General features: G+C 41.7%; 1 protein-coding gene across 1 annotated transcript; it reads right to left on the reverse strand.

Moving 5' to 3' along the window:
• Positions 1-859: 859 nt before the first annotated feature.
• LOC108145482 (protein patched) lies at positions 860-19311 on the reverse strand. The gene is made up of 6 exons (XM_017270937.2): positions 18384-19311; positions 6798-7351; positions 4141-6061; positions 3720-3927; positions 3381-3652; positions 860-2571 (listed from the first exon to the last, which is right to left on the reverse strand). Exons 1-6 carry the CDS (start codon positions 18510-18512, stop codon positions 1813-1815), a joined length of 3843 nt encoding a protein of 1280 aa, XP_017126426.1. The 5' UTR covers positions 18513-19311; the 3' UTR covers positions 860-1812.
• Positions 19312-19733: the final 422 nt, after the last annotated feature.

Genomic DNA, 19733 nt, shown 5'->3' on the forward strand with positions numbered 1-19733 from the left:
CAAAACACAAACCCAACACAAGCACGCAAATTCACCGCGAGAGGTGGTAAAATATCGATACCAACATTGATGTCATGAATGTTTTTAAAATATCGGTCCTATCGATGTTTGGCAGGGGGTATCGATGCTTATCATCAGCCTCTACCGATATTTTCTTGCCATTGTTAACTTCTCACTCCATTTCTTGTAAATTAAATACATATTAAATTTCATATGTATGTAGCTCCCGAAATAGATAATTTTTTTTCGTAAATTAAGTAAATTTTGTCTGCACAGTTTCCTATTCATCTTAAGAGCCTAAGGCAAAAAACTAGACCAAACTATCTTAATTTGTTTAAAAAGTATGCATGCTGCTATACAACTTTTTAGTTTCCGTGTTACCAGATGGTCTCCACTAACTTTGGATTATGCACTCGCTAAATTCTGAACGTTAGCATAGCACCAAATCATGTAGAAACGTCCAAGTATAATTACTTTTGACACGAGTCATGACTGACTGTAAACTTAGCATTGACTGGAACCAAGGATCATGTCTTGGTTCATTAAAAGTTATCGATTTATATTAAGTTGTGTTGCAAAACGTCAAAATTGTAACGTCTTAAAATTTCAAACTGTTTGAATTTTGTACTTCAAATATTTTTTGGCACGTTAAAGATACCAAAACATTTTATTTTTAGGTGACAAAAATATTTGTATCGTTGTTACTCATAGTAATTTATAATGCAAGAAAAAATAAGCATTTGGAAAACTCATCCCGACAAATAAATCATTATTTATACGAATGTTAAATTAAAACATTCATAGTTTAAGCTTTAAGAACAAAAACGCTGTTTTTTCGCTTTTAAAAAACTGTATAAAATATATATTTTTATTTTTATTTTAAAAAAAGACAGTCAGTCTTTGTGCAACAAATGTACATGGATAAATGCCGCGTTTACAATCGTTTTTCGCTTCGCTTCGTTTTCCATTTTGCTTTTTTTTATATTTATACTCTTGTTATATTTTGGTTGTAAGTACCGTTGGGGGAGGAGGGATTTCTCTTGTGGTCGATTAAGTAATAGTAATTAATTTTCTCTCGTTTCATTCGTTTCCGTTTAAGCGATACTATTTTGGTTCAAGTCCTTGTGTTTTATGTACATATTTAAACTAAATTACAAGCTACAAATTACTAGTTTGTGTTTTTTTGTGTGGGTGAATCTCGCTTTCAATTATATGTAAGTACAGTGTGTGTTGTGTGTGACGTGTGTTACAATAAATATCTCTAAGTTTAAGTATGCCTTAAATACTAGGATACATACATACAAAGCTGCTAGGCAGAGAGGGCGGCGGGGGCGTGGTGTCAAGGGGAATGTGGGCGTGGGAGGGGCGAGGGCGGGGAAGGCAGCTGCTACAAATACCGGACTTTGGGAAATTAACTAACATGCATACACATATACATACACACAGGTCTGCTGGGTTCTTCAATTTTCATGATTTTGTTTCGATTTGAAACAGTTTGTTGGTTTAGAACTATTTTTTTATATTAGAAATTGTTTTTTTTTCTAAAAACATATTTGAAATATATGTAGGTTTGAAATATTTAAAGTGTAAAATAAGTCTAGTGATTTTGTTAAATCCAGTTCTTGTAAAATACAATTAATTCTTTGTCTTGCAATGTTTTTTTTTTTAATTTATAAAGCATCCGAAACCCGTGAAAGCTAAGTTCCCACAACAGACCCGCTGGACAAATCGATTTTACAGATACAAATAGGGTTACGACTTAAGCTACGGCCTACAGCTATGGGCTAATGGCTACAGGAACTAGTGCTAGTGCTAACTCGTAAAGTTGTAGCTGCGCACCGCCCGACCGGGCGTCACCAGCTCCACCTTGATGTTGGCCGTGGCCGTCACCTTGGTGGTGTTGCTGTCCGAGTGCGTCGTCTCCACCGTCACCTCCGGCTGCACCACGATGCTCTGCAGCTCCGGCGGATAGGCCGCCGCCGACGCAAATGGGGGCGGCGGCTGGTGCTGCTGCTGCTGGGCGGCAGCCTTGTGATAGGCGGGGGGCGGGGCCGCATAGGAGGCGGGCCGCGATTCACGCGGCTGATAGCTCCAATCGTTGGGCATCTGGATGGAGGAGTTGCTGGACTTCCACGACTGCGGCTCCTCGGTGATCGTGGTCAGCGATGGATCGTTCACGTCCTTGTGGTGATGGTGGTGCGACTTCTGGCAACTGCCTCGCGAGGATCGTGATCCCTGCACCACATAGGATTTGCCAGATCTCTTGCTGCTGCGCACGGGCAGTGGCGACGGCGTCGATATCCGGTCAGGGTGCTCCAGGGGCACCAGTTCCGCTTCCGGTCCCAGCATGCTCAACAGTATGGGGAACACCACCAGGCTGTTGCAGGCGCCCACACACAGAACCACCAACAGGAGCCAGCAAAAGTGACGGATCACAAACTCGAACGGCGAGGTGGACAGCATGAACACAGCCACTCCGGAGGTCAGCATGCCATGGACCAGTGGTCCCAGGGACATCTGCATGCTCAGCTGCACGCGGCGCTGTCGATTGCCCACGGATGTCATGAAGCCCTTTAAATAGAAAGGATAAGGGTAAGTATATAGTAAAAACACAAAACAAAAAGACCAATGATTTGGAGTATAACCTTGCATCAATTTTTAATTTGATTAGTTTTAAGACTCAAAAATTCTTTGTTCAGTTAAGGTCTTTATTTTGGATGTTTGGGATATGATTAGTTGGAGTAAATTAAAAATCAACTCAAAGAATCTGATACAAAATGGATTAGTAAAATTAATATCTGACTATTGAATTCCCAATTTTATACTGAATATTTAAAATACTTTAATTAATGTTGAAATTATTAGATATAAAATAGTTCAGATTTGATTTAAATATATTTAAAACATAAGTATGGTTTAAATTTAAATTTAATGTTCAGATACTAAAATCAATTCCCAAAATAGTAATATGTAACATTTTTTTAATATTTTCATATTTAAAATAACTAAAAACCGCAATGGATGAAAATCAAAGGTAAAATATTGAAACTTAGAACAAAACTTTGAATTTACCAATTTTTTTTACCTATTTTTTTTTAAAGCTATTAAAGGGTATTTAATCTAGTATCATTAAAAAAATAAAAATTAAATAAAATACATATATTTAAAACCAGTATCTCAACACTATTGTTTTTTGTTAAGATTTGTTGTATTAGGGATGTAAGCACGGACTGAGTGAGTACGGAAGTTAATACCATCTTAGTTTTAAAAACTTCTGGTTTATTTTGTATCATTTAAGGCCTTTAGGCCCTTGGACATTTTATAAAACTATTTGCTTGAATCAGAGGCTCATCTGTGCATAATTTAAATGGAGTACTCACCAGTGATATGAGCACATTGAAGCACAGCATCATGCCCACGCTGAGAATAAGTATGACGGCTGGAATGGCCGACAGCTTGATGCCCAGCAGGGTCATGGCCCCAAAGATCTGGGCCAGCGAGGCCAGCACGCTGAGGATCACCAGGACGGCGGACCAAACGGAGAGCAGGAGCAGCGAGACCAAGACCAGGGCGGCCAGGAGCACGCAGGCCAGGATCATGGCCAGTGAGGAGCGCAGGGTCATGTACTGCTCCCAGAAGATGAACGGAATGCCTGTGGATGAATTGAAACCGAGGGATTAGCAGAGGTCAATTGAAGTGGAAGCCATTTGTGGACTTACCCGATGGATAGTTGGGCAAGCCGAAGCCCTCGAACTTGACGCTCAGGTCGCGAATGTGACCTATCAATGTCTTGATCTGCGAAGTGTCCGTCAATCCGTGCAGGTAAAAGGGCATCTGAGCGTAGACCAGCGGCAGGCTCTTGGGGATCTTTAGCTCATACTCGTTGGGCTGGTGAAAATACTGGCGCGGTTCTGGATACAGTTTGCCCTGTAAAATAAATGTTTCATATATACATTTAGTTAACAGTCTTTTAAGGTACATAAATATAACAATAAGCAGTAAATAAATTATCTTTTGTAATAATATTGCATTCAAAAGTCTCACTAAGTGCTTATAATTCCCAAAAAGTTATAGCAGAAGAGATGACTTATAAAACAGCTTTCAACACAATATTCAATTACAAATTGAAAGTAAACCCACCTGGGAGGCTCCGTAGGCGAAGACATCGTTGGTGGCCCATGCCGACAGATAGTTGTAAAAGGCGCGCGGGTTGATGATGCCATCGCTGTTGACCAGCCGATTGGTCAGCACCAGATCCTTGTCCACCGGATTGTCGACATGGCCCGTCTGCACGATCAGTTTGTAGGCCAGGATGGCGTCGCTGCTGGCGTTGGGGAACCAACACTCCTTGGTCAGCCGTCCGTCGCGGATCTCCTCGTCGAAGATCTTCTGCAGATTGCCCAACCATTCGCTAAAGTGCAGCAGCCAGAAGTCCGGCAGTCCACCATTGTCGTTCTTGATCACGTGTGGCACCCGGACAAAGGAATCATGGTAGTCCCGCAGCAACTGCTGCTGCGTGGGATACTCAAAGTTGCCCTGGGTCACCGCATACATGCTGTAGAATCCGAACAGACGAGTTTGGGCATCCAGGAACTTGTGCTCGTTACTGTGCTTGGGCACCAGATCGATGATGTCCAGCCCATCCTGCAGACGTGTGGAGGCATACAGGCTGGAGATCAAGGCCGCCAGGAAGCCCATCACTGTGAGGAATTTCACCCAGCTGCGCATGAGGAATGGTGTGTAGTGCTCGAAGGCGAAGCTGGCCAGAGAAAAGGAGGCCAGGGAATGGCTGCCCGCGGGACCCTGTTCCAGCAGTGGATTCTGGGCCGGCACAGGCACCCGGCTGCTGTTATTACACCCCTTCGGATGCCTGGCACCCCGTCCATTGTTGTTGTTCAGCGACAGCACCGGTGGCGCCATTTTGGGTTGCTCCTTCCACACCGGAAAACAGCAGCAGAAGATGTCCGCCCTGCCCGCCGTGCGTCTGCGCAGATCCAACGAAATCATTGCCGGAAAGACCAGCAGGGCAGCAGCCAAATTGGAGCACATAACGATGGCAGCCTGCAGGCAGAAGACCTTCAGAGCCGGCACAGGGATAAAGGCGGCGGCAAAGAAGGACCCTGCCGTGCTGCAGGCACTGAACAGGATACTCGGACCCACTTTCTTCAGGATCAGCTTGGTCTGCTCCCGTCGATTGCTCTCCGCGTAGGCAGCTGTCAGCATGAAGATGTGATCCACGCCAAGGCCGAGGGCCAGAAACGGCACCACCTGTGTGCTGGCCGCATTGAATACGATCCCGAGGAGGGCACTCAAGCCCAAACCTGCAGCCGTGCTGAAGCACATGAGCAAAACTCCGGCCACGCCCACACTGCTCTGCCCACGGACGGGATCGCGCCAGCGGAGCAGGGTGCAAAAGGCATACAGCACGGTGACAGCCACACCGATCACAATGGAAAGGGCACTGGGATGCGAGAACTTGGCCAGTATGTCATCGAGGGCCGCCGAGCTGAACACATAGATGTCATAGTTGGCGGCAATGCGCGACTGCTTGCGTAGCAGCTGCTCCACTTCGCGGGAAAAGTTGCGCTGCCAGGCGTTCAGCACCTCGGCGGCCTTCTCCTGCGACCAGCCGAGATGGTGCACCTTGTAGTTGTCCTGCCACTGGTCGTACATCTCCTTCTCGGTCATCAGCTGCACCACCGACTGCAGCGCCTGGGCCTTCCTCAGGTGTCCGCTGCGGTTCCGCTTCGCCCCGCCCACGATCAACTCCTCCGGCCAGTGCATGTGCTTGGCGGCATAGCCGTAGCATCCGCCGGACAGGATCGCCCCCACATCCGGCGGCTGGCTGCTGTTCTTGTTCGGCGCCGTGTCCGGGCAACTGGGATTCAGGGGGTTCAGGCAGGGCTTCTCCATGTAGCCACTGCCAATGGCCGCCCGCTTCATGTACTGCTCCACGGTCTCGAAGTCGAAGCTGATCTTCTCCTCGGACATCTTCTGCTTCATGTACTGCATCACCGAGGCGGGATTCAGGGTGGTCCACAGGAGTCGTTGGTTGAGGCCTCTGCAATGGGAAAAGAATTGAGTATTAAAAATAAATTATTAAATATTTAAATCAGCAATAGTCTTGACATTGGAAATCATTCAATAAACGTTTAAATTTAATTAAGTTACCAAAAGTTAAATAAGTAAGAAGACTCTATAAAATGTTTATATTAGTCTTTATAGTCACTTTGGGTTATGTTAAAAGGGGAAGAGTTAAAAAGCTTTAGAATATCCAAACTAAGATAGCAAAGAGGCAAAAATAGAAAAAATAGACAAACGTTTATTTTATAATAACGCTTACATATTTTAAGATAATTTAATGATAAGATTAGCAACTGTTTAGTATTAAAAAAAAGCTATAAAGGAGAGTAGATAAGTTATGTAAATTGAAATAGCTAAAAAGACAGAAGTACATTTGTAAGATTAAAATATACCCAACATCTTATTTAACATGGGGTTAGTAGGTGTTAACTTCAGGCTTAACAAAAAAGAGATAGAATGTATATTCTATTAATAAGTATTAATATAACTAAAGAATATAAAACTATAAAACAGAATAGACAAGTGATCTCAATTGAAAAAGCTAAATAAAAATCTTAAATCTTATTAAAGAAGTGGTAAGTTAACGTGGGGTTAGGTTGAATGCAAACGAAATAAGATAAGATAAAGAGCTATAAAACATTGAAACTTTTAACATTGACACCCAAAACAAGGAAGGTCATAGGTTAATTGGTTAGTGTATACAAGTAACTTACGGTATTACGACCGCCGATTCAGGCCCCAACAGTTGGCTGCCCTCCCAGAAGCAGTCCAGCGGCGTGATGATCGAGCACGGGATGAGGTGGCGCAGGATCTGCTCTATGTAGTAGATGCCCTCGAAGGAGGGCGTGCTCGGCATGTTGCACATGTCGCGCAGCCCCCACTCGGTGTCGTACAGGTGCACCTTGACGGCGGTGGCCTTGACCAGGACCTCCAGGTGGGCGAGCAGCGCCTGCGGATGCAGCACGGAGGCATTGGGGTCGTGGGTCGTCTGGATGAGCAGCTGGTGCGTGGCCGCCTCGCCCTCGCCGATCGTCTTCTGCGTGTAGGCCAGCTCCGCCTCCAGGCGTCCGCCCTCCTGGATCCACAGCTGGTGCACCTTGGAGTGGATCTGGGCGCTCTTCAGGCCCACGCAGAAGGTGCTCAGCACCAGGATCGCCACGAACAGCACCTTGCCCGCGTGCTTCTGCACGGAACTGCCGAGCGTTTCGAGGTGGGACTGGAATACTGATCGCAGATAGATCGCCGTGCGGCTGCCACGCGCCTTGCCCTGCAAAATGCAACGAAAAACGGAATTTGTCATTTAGTTTTTGTTTCACTTTCATTTTCCTTTTTTTTTTAATTTCCCTCACTGGCTCTGCTGCCATAAATAACGCATTAAAATTATAACGAAACAGCGTGTAGTCATAAAATTTATTTCTGCGACTCCCAATGAAGCCAGACCGTCAGGGTCGTAGTCTAAAGTTTTTATCACTGGGGCAGATAATACAAAACCCAAAGCCCAAAAAAAAAATAATGGTTTATCAACAAAAATTATTAATATTTTAAATTATATGATATACTTGAAATAACCTTTTATGACTACTCTTAAAAAAAACTTCTTCTTAAGAACAGATGGTGTTTGAAATTAAAATATATATTTAAGTAACAACTCAGATACAAAAATTAGACTTTTTTTTATTGTTTATAGGAAGCATTTTAATCCCCTTCCCTAGGTCCCAGCTTCCGGACCCCACCCAAAGACCCGTACCCACGTCCAGAACCATGGAACCACAAAAACAACACAAGACGCCGCTGTCGTCATTGGCGGGCCGAAAAAAAAGGCGAACCTATAATCGCCTGCTTGGGCAATTGGATCGATCGCTGCTGAGGCTTTGGGCCTGGCTCGAACTCGGCTCAGCTCCACTCCATTTCGTGCTTCTTCGCCGTTCTCCAGCTGCTGCAACGTTGCACGGAAATTGAACCCCTTTCCACCAAAAAACAAAAAAAAAAAAAAAGGGAACCATGAAAAAAATAATAATGAGGCTCGCGCTAACGCTAACGTCTCAATCGAAGTTTTAGCCCAACAATCAGACAAACAGTGGAACAAGGTTTCATTAAATATTTTTGTTGTTCAACTATTTTAAAATAAATAGCCCAGATAAACCTTTTCGTTTAATAATACGCAATCCTGTGAAATACTAATAGCAGTTTATTAGAAATATAAAATAAACTTCACAAGTTTCAGTAACTTAAATGTAAAATGCAATGAGCAATTTATAGTGTTTAGTTGTTAGCCTGCTAATGCTTTGAATTTATATATTTTACAAATCAAATGTTTGGAAATTAATTTTTATTTGGTAAATTGTAAAATGCTTACAAAAATGTTACCAATTAAAATTAGAAATTCTTTCCTAATATAAACTTTTAAGAGAGAGACCTTTTTCTGAACATAAGCACTGTGCAACTGTGGCGCACCCAGTGAAGTCGGGAATCAAGGCATCCAAATAACACATTCCACACAGACCCAAACTCGAATCTTCTCGAAGTTGGGCTCTTCGTTCTGGCGTCTTTGCGCTGCGCCCGCCTTTTATCGCTTTTCACAGATTTTTCCCGGGCCAAGTCAGGTTGTTGTGGCCAGCACAAAAAAAAAAAAAGAAGTGGAGTGGTGAAAAAAGCTGAAGCACACAGAAATGGCTTTGTTGTTTGGTTTTTTTCAGCGTTTTACGACTACCGTTAAGATAGAGCGGGAGTCACTCGTAAATAATGCACCGCTTAATGTCTTTGTTGGCTTAGGATCAAATGGTGTAGGACGGATGGATGGATGGATGGATGGATATGCAGGATAGTATCCCTGCACTGCACTTCCTGCTGTTTACTTATGCTGGCCAAGCAAGCCTTGCCGCATTTCCGCAATGGAAGACAAATAAGACATCAAACGCGGCGCGCTCGACTTTGTCGCCATTAATTAAGTCGTTGGCGGCACATCCACTTTGAAACTGCCTGCGGGGCGACCTGTTCGTGGAATTTTTCCATAATTTTTTCCCCATCCCATGCAACACAAGGTGCGCAAACAAAAGATGCACAAAATTCTAGGAATCTCTGGCCACAAACATTGTTGCCTTGGCCCCTTGGGGCGGCCGGGCCTAAAAATAAACTTAATCTAGATTTGTCCGGCATTCCAGTGACTCGCAAACTGTGTGTGGCTTAAAATTGAGCCATCAACGCTTGTCAGCAGCCGTCTCTTTTGCTCCGCACAAGCCCTCTCTTTCGCTCCACCCTAGAGCCGTCTTTATTTTTTTGAGCCTCGGATACATGCTGCTCGATCTGTGTGACATATCATCAATCTTGCGCTGTTTTTGCCTTGCGTGCCTCTTTTTCCCTGTTTTTTTTTTTTTCATGAGTTTCGTTAGTTTTTGCCCACCCCCGCAGCTCTTGTTCGCTGTTGAGGAAATGTCACGCATTGATTTATGATCCTGCCCGGGGTTTCCTATGTTTCTCTCTGCTGCATTTTCAAATGAAAATGTTACTTTAGCTCTTTGTGCTTGCTTTTGTTGCTGCTGTTGCGACAGCTTCATTAGAAATGCGCACACACAGCAAAACCGAATGTTCCTCCGGCCACCGAGCTCCTTAATCCCCGATGCGCCGAAATGGAGAAATGAAGACAAGCTCACAGAGGCCGGGTCCCATGACGAATGGGTTCGAGCGAGATACAGATACGGTGGCCGAAAAAGAAGACAACAGTTGGGAAGAGCAGGTGCAGGTAGAGCTGAGATATTGGGTTAAAGTATAACAGAAGTACACGGAGAAAAACCAATGTTCCCTGCTTGTTCTCAGCAAATCTTTACTTTGTTTGCATTTAGAATAGATTTTTAAATAAATTAAAAGAATAATAGATTTTTCAAAAAATATATAAATTCGATATATTATTTGTATTTCTAATTTTTTTTCACCAACAATCACTTTGTTGTAAATGAAAATCGTTTGTTTTATTATTTAATTTTAAGATAAAAATCAATCGACTGTAGTTAATTAGCCACAAAAAATATTTCAGAAAAATCGAAGCAAAATGTTTAGATTCTTTTGTTGTGTATGTTTTAATAAAACCATACCTTAATTTCCTGGTAAAGCAATCCCTAACGTCAAAGCTTTCTTCAAACAAATAACAAAAAAGCGTATGTTTAGAGTTCTCTGTTCTCTTGATGTAAACAATCTCGAAATCTTCGCATCACGCATCAATCAATCAAAAGGTCCGACACATCAACTGGCGGGGCAAAAAACAAAAATCGAATTTCCTGCGGGCCCCCCACAGCGCTTGACTACTTAATTACACGGGCCGCTTCGGGAACCACTCTAAATATGAAAAAAAAAAAATCAAAAAAAAAAAAAACATTTCCATGCCATTTGGAAATCTGAAAACCACTTGAGTCTCGGCTCGAATATGGTGCGTTGGGCCATAAAATACGAGCGCACCCAGTTATGCCGCAATAAAAATCGAATGCAAAACCACAAAAAAAAAAAAAAAAACATTTTTAGCATAAAATGAAATTCAATATGACAGACCACCCAGATCCATTGAATATGAATAGGGCATCTATAGAATTATGTATATGGACAGGCGATTCCATTGCGAGACAAAATTTATGGATTGAGCTAGCGCGTGAATCATTTGCGGGGAATTTTTTTTTTTTTTTTTTTTTTTTAATTTTTTGATCCCAGCTCAAGGGATTACTGCTCTATATATACAGAGGATCTGATCGGAGGAGCTTTGTGTGAGTGGCATAGCTTTCCCATGTTTCTCACGTAAACGTGTGCCATAAAACTTGTAGCTACCATAAAAGTTATATGCCACTTGATAACGTTTTTGAATACGAAATCTCGTGCATTGCCACATCCGATCTTGGGTATGTACACGCTATATACATATGTATGTCTTATGGCTTAAACTCTTTTTTTATTTTCCCATCTCGCCCGCCTGGCATTTAAATGGAACAGTGGTTTGTTTTTATTTTCACATGCCATTCACACAGCTGCGCAGAGGCTGTCAAACAAAATAGCCAAAGAAATGGATATAATGCGTCACCGCTGGGACTATTTAATGTTTATTTTTAGCAGGGATACGGAATTTCGTATTATATTGCTCCATACAACGATTTCCCCGGCCGTTTGCCGCCACCATTAAGGACCACACACACAGTTTTTCACATTTGCTTGGGCGGGCTGAAAGGTAAATTGATTTCGAAGCAATTAAAAATGAGGCCCAATCGAATGTGAAACCGTTGAATGCAAATTCTCGGTGCCGCCAATTTATGGCGCCCCCAAAACGTGACTAGCAAACCGTCTGCCGCATTTATTACCATTTTATGCTCTTTATTTTTGCAGCGAGCCCGTACCAAAAAAAAAAGCAAGAAAAGATACATATTTGCATGGCCGTAAAATGAAATCGTTAAAAAAGGTTTGAAGGTCACAGTGCGACGGCTCAGGTGAGCGGTCAGGCGGCAGACGGTTTACAGTTAACTCCAGAAGCGCCAGGTGCAAAGCCAAAGGACCACCGACATGGCTACCCGATTATTTTCCCTCCCCAAAGGCAGCAGTCTGTCAAGAAAGTTTTGTAATAACTTCGATTTCAACTGGACTTGCAGCGAAGTAAAGTGAATTGTAGTGAAGTGAAATGAAGTGAAGTTCACCTGTCCCTGCCCTCTGGAGAGGCCGTAACAATTTTAATTTCTTTATTATTTCGTCTGAAAATCGAAAACGCAGCCTACCTGACCGCCGGCATAGCATTCGCAGGTACACACGCACGCACTCCCAAACGCTTGGTATCGTATCATATCGTTTCGTTTCGAGTTCGAGTTCGAGCTCGAGCTCGCGTCCGTTCAGCGGAGTTTTGTCCGTCCGTCCAAAGGGGCCTCTGTCCGTTAACTGCTTTTTCAGTGAATTCCGTGATTATTGCTTGAATGTTTCTTTCCGGTATTCGCTCTCTGTCACTGTGTCTCCGCAGTGTATACCTTTTTCTTAGTCTGTCTCTGTTTTTTTTTGGCTTTAGGTCTTGATCGTAAGTAAGCCCCTCTCTGGGGTTTCGGGTTTTGGGACTGCGACTTGGGCTTGGGTTTGGGTTTGGGCCTGGCTTCGGGTTCGGGCTCTCGGGTTCGGGCCGCGTGCTGTGTGGTCGAGTTAATGTCTTCATAATTCTCCCGATTTTTCTTCTTGTCTCTCTCTCTTGGGCCGTTGTTATGTCTTGCTTCGGCCTCAGACCTCAGACTGATGAAGACAATAACAGTTTTATGTGCGGCTCGTCGTCTCTCGGCCAAAGTCGTTGCCGTCCCGTACCGTCCCGTCCCTAATGAAGACCAAGCTGAGGCCGTCTGTACAACAGCATTTCGTTTTTTTTTTCTTTACATTTTTTCTCGGTTTATTTTCATTTTTTCCCTGAGTTTTTTTGGTGAGTTCCAGTTCCCCGCGCCAGCTGCAGATGGCAGATCAAGTCAAGTTGGCCACGTTGGTGCGTTGAGTGTGTGTGAGGCCTCGGCAGATGAAGCTGTCAATTGTGGGATCATCGTGTGGGAGTTATGTGGGCCATTGGTGTCGTGCGGGGGAAATGTGTTCAAGCCCTGGATAATGGGCCAAAGGATTATGTAAAATGTCATTTGTGGACTATTTATGAATGGGGTGCAGCGACCTGTGGAATCCGATTAAAGTTGAACTCATTAATGACATCCAAAGGATGCATGGTTTCTATAAAGAACTTGTATTATCCAATGAACATTAAAAATACTACACAAAGAATTGAAATTGTCCGCACTATATTCTTTTATAGGTCTTAATTAATGTGATAATAAGTAAAATAGTTATTTTTTTAGCAAAACATATCACCTGAATATTCTGTACTTATAAACAGTTTTTGATAACAATCATTTTTAAAAATGAAAAGAACAGATACATTTTTCAGAAATGTCTGTTAGATTTTCCTAAGCATATTCAAACTATCCTTGTGAAAGGTATGCCATTTCTCAGAAGTGGACCATTTCTAGGCGTACACACCTTATCTTGTTTTGCTTTCAACACGCCCAGCATGTCAAATTACAGTTAACTTGTTAAGCACTTCCTCTCCTTTTCAGTTAGTGTCGCCGTCCCATTCCCTCCACGTAACCCTAAGCCGGAAACGCCTGTAGGCGTGAGATATCTTCATCGACATTTTTCTGCGGCCTTCTGGGAAGCGAAAACCCATCGATGGATCTATACTACCCTTCTGAACATATAGAAAAGCAATTTATGCAGGTATCTCCCCGCTCCCTATCTATGTCACTCCTCGGGGGAGTTTGTTCAAGGATTACACTCCAGTCTCCACTTGAGATCCCGACTCACCCTCGTTTTTGCGTTCGGCCTGATGCCTTTGATCTTTCTTTTACTTCTTCTTTTTTTCCCCCCTATTTCGTTTTCGTAAATATTTCTTAAGCATTTAATTGTATATTTCTAAACTGTATTTTATTTGTGGGGGGCTGCTAGCGCTATCTGAACTCCCCCCCACCACTTGGCGATATCAAATAACAAATATTGATCGCGAGTGTGACAATGATTTATTTGCCTTACACCTTCAGCGCTCGAGATCTTATCAAGCAGATAACAATCTGGGAATTATAATATTTGACTTACGGTCTGAAAGTCAAAAGGCAATGTTATCTGACTGAGGTTGTGACGTCTTGATTAAATATTTAAGTTACCTACAAAGTTAATTTTGTTTTTTTTGTTTAATAAATCGAAGAAGTTCACAGTTCAAAGAAATTTCCTATAAAAGATTTAATTCTTCATCAAAAAGAAATGCTGTTGCCAAGTTGCAATTTTCTTGTTTACCCGAATAATTAAGATGCTCCCGATTATAGTTAATTTCAAAGTTTGTGCCAATGGGCTACTGGTTTTTATTTTTTGAAGATGTTTTCCTTTTGGTTTTTGCCATTGATAAATGTTTACCTTTTGTCTGTGTGGATGCCACAAATATTTGTGTTTGTATTTGTTTTTCGTGAGCAGTTGTGAAAAAAGCGAAACGGACATGGGATCGCCGGACATCTCCCGGCATGACTAAACAAATTTATTGCCCACTGGCAACGAAGACGTCTTCAAAATGCCGCCAATGTTGCTCAACTTCCTGTGCAAAGTGTGTGCGTTTCAGTGCGAGTGTGTTTGCCTTACAATTGGCACAGCAAACGGGGAAAAGATAGTGGGTGAGGGGCCGGGAGAAGAAGAGGGGGATGGGGGGAGGGGGGAGACAAGCGATTTCATTCATGAATTCATATGTATCTTATAGATACAACGAACGTCGGCTCGAGTACATGGCCTGCATCGATAGTGCGGCATTGCCATAAATGAGATTTCAGCTTGTGTGATTTCAGTCGCCGAACATAGGGCAAATAATAAATAAATATCGATGGACGGATGAATGAATACAGCTATGAGATACTCTAAGTCAAAACTGGAAGATACAAACATTCGGTGATTTGTGGTTCACACATGCAAACACATTTCTACAAGTAAAAATAGAAGAAAGTGTTTTCTTTGTAAATGCATTTGATTTATGGGGGAATACCGTAAACAAAAGCCCAAAATACCCTGACATAGACTGTCTCTCAAAATATGAGTTAACCATATGTTGGCATCTCCCAAAATGTATTTAAATAAACAAATAAATAATTAAATAAAAAATAACAAAAATTAAGAACTAAATACTAGTTCTTACTTGTGACTACGTGTGTGCCTTAATTTTTAAACTTTTTATGTTAATATTATACAATTTTTATCTAAAAATAAACATGTATTTTGTTCATGAATAAAAAAATAAACTGTCCTATTGTCAAAATCTACTGAACTTTATCATATATTCGTTGTACTCCCTAGAAGATAATTTTCGTTGAGCAAGTAATTCTCAGCTCCATTTGGCATTCATATCATGAATGAAAACGTCATCCCCTCGAAGACAACGGAGACCTCCCAGCAACAAATTTTTTCCAGAGAATTAAATAAACAAAAATAATAATAATAATCGCTTGGGGTAATTTGCATAGTCGCCAAAAAAAGCGAAGTAAACGCACTGCGGATCGTTTGCCAGCTTCGTTAGACGGTTTTAATGTCTTAATATATTTCGTTAAATTGAGTCATTAAAATAAATCGCCATCGACGATGATGATGACGACGACTTCGACCACAAAAGACGCTGACGATGTCGGCGCCATCACGATCGATCGTTTGCCACAACTTTCCAGAGGAGTTGGAGTTCAGGATGGGGCAGACTCAAAAGCACGTTACAACCGAGCCCCGAGAGGCTTTACGAGAAATAATTGAGATGCACACACACACGACGAGGGCAAAAACAAGCGGAAAACCAACTCGGAGGAGAAAAGTGGAGAAAAAAGGGGGAACAACAACAGAGCAAGACACGCCACGCGGTCGCCAAGGAACTGCATCTGCAACTGCAACAATGATGAAGACATCAAGCTGTAAAAAGCATCAGAGAACCAGCGAGAAAACTTGAGGCGGTCCACACAGAAAAAACTTTTATTCGCCCATAAATACTTGTGTTTAATTTTCTTAAATATTAATATTAGATATTTTACTCATTTACTCTAAAAGACATATTTTGCTTCGTATAAATATTAAATTTAATTTGATTATTTTAAACCATTTATCAATAAATTCAAATTTTACATTTCTTTTATGATTTATAACAATAAGTCTGATAATAACAATTTGTAAAATGTATAAATTAAAAATTTTTGGCTTTTCAGTGTAATGACCAACAGTTTGGCAGTCATTGCATGTGCAAAGGCCACAAAAAGAAAACGCGTGCGTCAGTGAAATTTTTCATTTGCCTCAGTACTTATATATAATTTTTTTTTGCTTTTTCGGCCACCCGCATTCAATGGCCCGAACCAAACCCGAAAAACGATCTCTGTCTGCTTCATTTGCATCGGCGGCAATAACAACAGAAAACAGAAATGCTTTTGGCAACGACAATGGGTATAATGATTGTTTACTGTTCTTTTTGAGTTAGAAAACGGTTTGAGCTACGAAATTGGAATACTCTACAGGAAATTATTGCCAACTGAATGTTCTTCGGTAAATATCGTTTTACTATGTATAACAAGAAGGCAGTTAAAGAATACACGTATGTATGACCCAATTTTGAATCGCTTTTATGTGTGTTATGTTTTATCTAGTATGTTTTATGGTATCTCAAAAATTATTACGAGATATTACAAAATAATGTTAAGACAGACCACTTAAAATATATTATATATATTAATGGTATCCTTGTAAAAATTACAAAGTTTGGATAAAAGACTTAATGTGTATTGAAAACAACATAAAATGTATTATTTTAATTTGGAATAAATATTTAATAATATTATTATCTATGTTAATGTCAAACTTTTGAGTCATTAAAAAAATTGCTTAGAAAAGATGTTGATGGCGTATTGCTTCACACATGCTTCTAATCAATCTGCGGAGAATTCCCCAAGCAAAGTCGCCCCACAGCTCGAATCAAAGAGCATCCGTGAAATGTGGGGCTGGAGATTGGGGGCTAGGGTGTCTTTGGGAGTGGGAGTGGCTGGGGGAGGGTGGAGAGGGGAGGGGAGGGGGCAATGGCAGTCCGGCCAGCAGCAGCACGTACGAAATGACTCTCGCGGAGACCTCGGCGCCCACCCATGTTGGACGGGCACACAGGCACAGACACAGACACAGATACAGATACGGATACGGATACGGACCAACACCAACACCAGCGCACTGAGGGCAAGTTGTTGCTGGCGTTGTTTATTATTTTTTTGTTTTTGTGCTGCGGCTGCTGAAGCTTTTTGCTTATTGCCGTTTCGCCTTTTGCCTTTTCGGCTGCTTTCCACAACTACTGGTACTGGATCTCCTGCTGCTGCCGCCTTTTTGCCCAGCATTTTGCCCAGTCTCTTGCCGTTTTCTGCCTTGCTGTTTTTGGCGCTCGCTGCAGTTGCGGTTGCAGTTGTTATTGTTTCTGTTTTTGCGGTCAGGCCAACTCCGCACAGTAGCGCCAAAGTAATGAAGTTGTCTGTGGATATGTCCGTCTGGATCGGATCGGTGGGTCTCGATCGCAAAGTCGAGTACGAAAGTCCTGCTGTGTGACTGCGCACAGCAAAAATAGTTGTATGTTGATGGCAGTGCACAGAGCAAAATTGGGAACAAGATAGGTAACATTCAGGGTGCATTACGTATCACCATGATATTACAAATATATCTCAATTTAAAACTAGAAAAGCAAGCAGAGTCGGTAAAGAGGAAAATTTTTGGCCATAACTTGTCAAATATGTTACCGGGTTTTCATGTCATTATGGTATTTTTAAAAAAGGATAGTCTATAATTAATAATTGTCTACCTTATTTAAATAGCCTCTATCTTTAGTTTACATTTTATTAAAATTCTAACCTTTAAAATTCTTCCCAAAGGTTTTAAAAGTCAAAGCTTATTTTGCCTACTGTTCAAAATAAAAAAAATATTATGTAAATTTAACAACTACTTCAACAAACGATCTTTTCATCAACAAAAGTCTATATATAGAAGTAAATCCTGCACGCCTTTTAGACATAAAGAATAAAATAACAATATTAGCATATAAGCCGATTGACTACACAATGCGCATAGATTTTAGCTAATCACTGTAATTAATAGGCTGCCCGAACAACCACAATCAGACAACTCTATTAACCAGAGAATCAAGCAAAAGAAAACGAAACGAAATGAAATGAAATCGAAACGACTGGCGAGGAAGACATCGACGACGAAAAAACGTGAAAAATATTGCGAGAGATATTGGCAATAAAATTTATTGAAATCTGTCCCGGCGACTTAATGGCCGCATTAAACAAAGGCCGTTGCGCCTCCCTATATCGGATTTAGAGAATTCGAGCTCCATTCACTTCACTCTCTATTAATTCAAAAATGTTGTAAAGATAGTTTCTAATTTTTATATCAAAATAAATAAAGGTATTTGAATTTGACATATTTAGCTTGGTAAAAAAACCGAGTTTTTTAAAGAAATACTTCAAAATTTGGTCAGTCAGCGTGGTCAAAATAAAGTTTCGTTTTTATTTAAGAATCTTTTTGCATAGTTTGTTCAATCTTAAAAACGGAAACACCAGTTACTTTTGATCAGTGATTGAACCTATGATTTAAAATATGGCAAATATTTGTAGGCCTTTATAGCTTGAGTAAAATCAATTTAATCTTAATTTCGTGTTGAAAACAACAAATAATTTGTTATTATTATTCGTTTTAAGGGGCTTCTACTGTAGTTCGGCACTTACCTTATCTATCTGATCGAGCGCCACTTGGGCGTCCACCCAGCTGGTGCGTATGTAAAGATCCGAGAATAATTTCTCATCGACCACATCGCCGTGTGTGTCCGGAACGCGTGGGAGGCTGTCGCGGTCCATTATGGTTACGTTTATAGCCGTATTCCGGATTGCGGACGGAATTCAGTGGAGATGTGCTGGAAATGTGCCGTTGGGTTCTTTATACAGTGCCTGCCGTTTGTCTGCGTCCGGGAACTGAGACTTAGGAGGCAGTGTGCGGATAGTTCGTGGGCTTTTGATTCGATTAATTGTTATTGGGATCTCGTATTTTGTTTGGCTGCATTTTGCACTTCACTCCGCATATTTTTTTTTCGTTTTTTTTTTTTGTGAAGAAGAGACGCTCTTTACCGCTCGCTCTCTCGCTCTCGCACGCTGTGTATCTGAGCTCTCTTTGTGTTGTTTGGTTTTGTTGTGATTGCTGGCTTCGCTTTTGCGCTGGGTTTAAACGATATCACGATTTAAGCGCGGTTTTCGGGTTTTATCTTGGGCACAATTTTTTGGGGGAATTTGACAGAATTTTCACACATCGTTGACACATGGAAAAGCGACTGGCGGACGCCTCACGTTTTCGTCTCGGTTTTCTACTCTCTCGCCTTTCGCTCTTTTACCTTTACTTTACTTCACACTGCGCGACGCACACACACACAAACACTGCTGCTGGCTGGCATTTGTTGTTGCCTGGCATTTAATCCATGAACTTCGCCTCGCATCAGTGAGATACAATATCAATATCTAAGCTTTTTCACGAGTTCTGTGCTATTTATCTTGTTGTTATGCCACACACAGAGAGTGATAGCAGTCGAAAATATAACTTAGAGTCACCGCACTCCGCACTCACAACCGTTTCGTTCGAGGATCGCACGCAGTCTGAGAGATGTATCTGTATCTCGTGGATGCGGCACGCCACTCAGGCCAACAACTTCATTAGGCGAGAGCGCGAGCGCGTGTGCTCCCGAGTGTGTGTTCCGCTCTGCGCTTGTGTGCGTGGGCGACCCATTCACAGACAGCTAAACGCTCTCCGACTCTCTCTCTTGTTCTCTTGAGCCGTCTGCGGCCATTTTGGTTTGAGTACGCTCTCTGCGAGGGCTGATACAACGGTTATTAAATGTCGAAAATACCGAGGGGTGTTCGTATAGTTTCCAAAAAAATACCAAATTGTGATTGGATTATTATAAAACTAACAAATTTTGTTGTCAAAAAATGAAACCTTAAAAATTTCAAGTTATTTACTGTCTATATATATGTATATATATATTTGTCTATATATTTTGTTAAATTTTTTTGATATTGGTATTAATATAA

Source organism: Drosophila elegans, unplaced genomic scaffold (assembly GCF_018152505.1).
Source record: "Drosophila elegans isolate 14027-0461.03 unplaced genomic scaffold, ASM1815250v1 contig_520, whole genome shotgun sequence".
Classification (NCBI taxonomy): Eukaryota; Metazoa; Arthropoda; class Insecta; order Diptera; family Drosophilidae; genus Drosophila; species Drosophila elegans.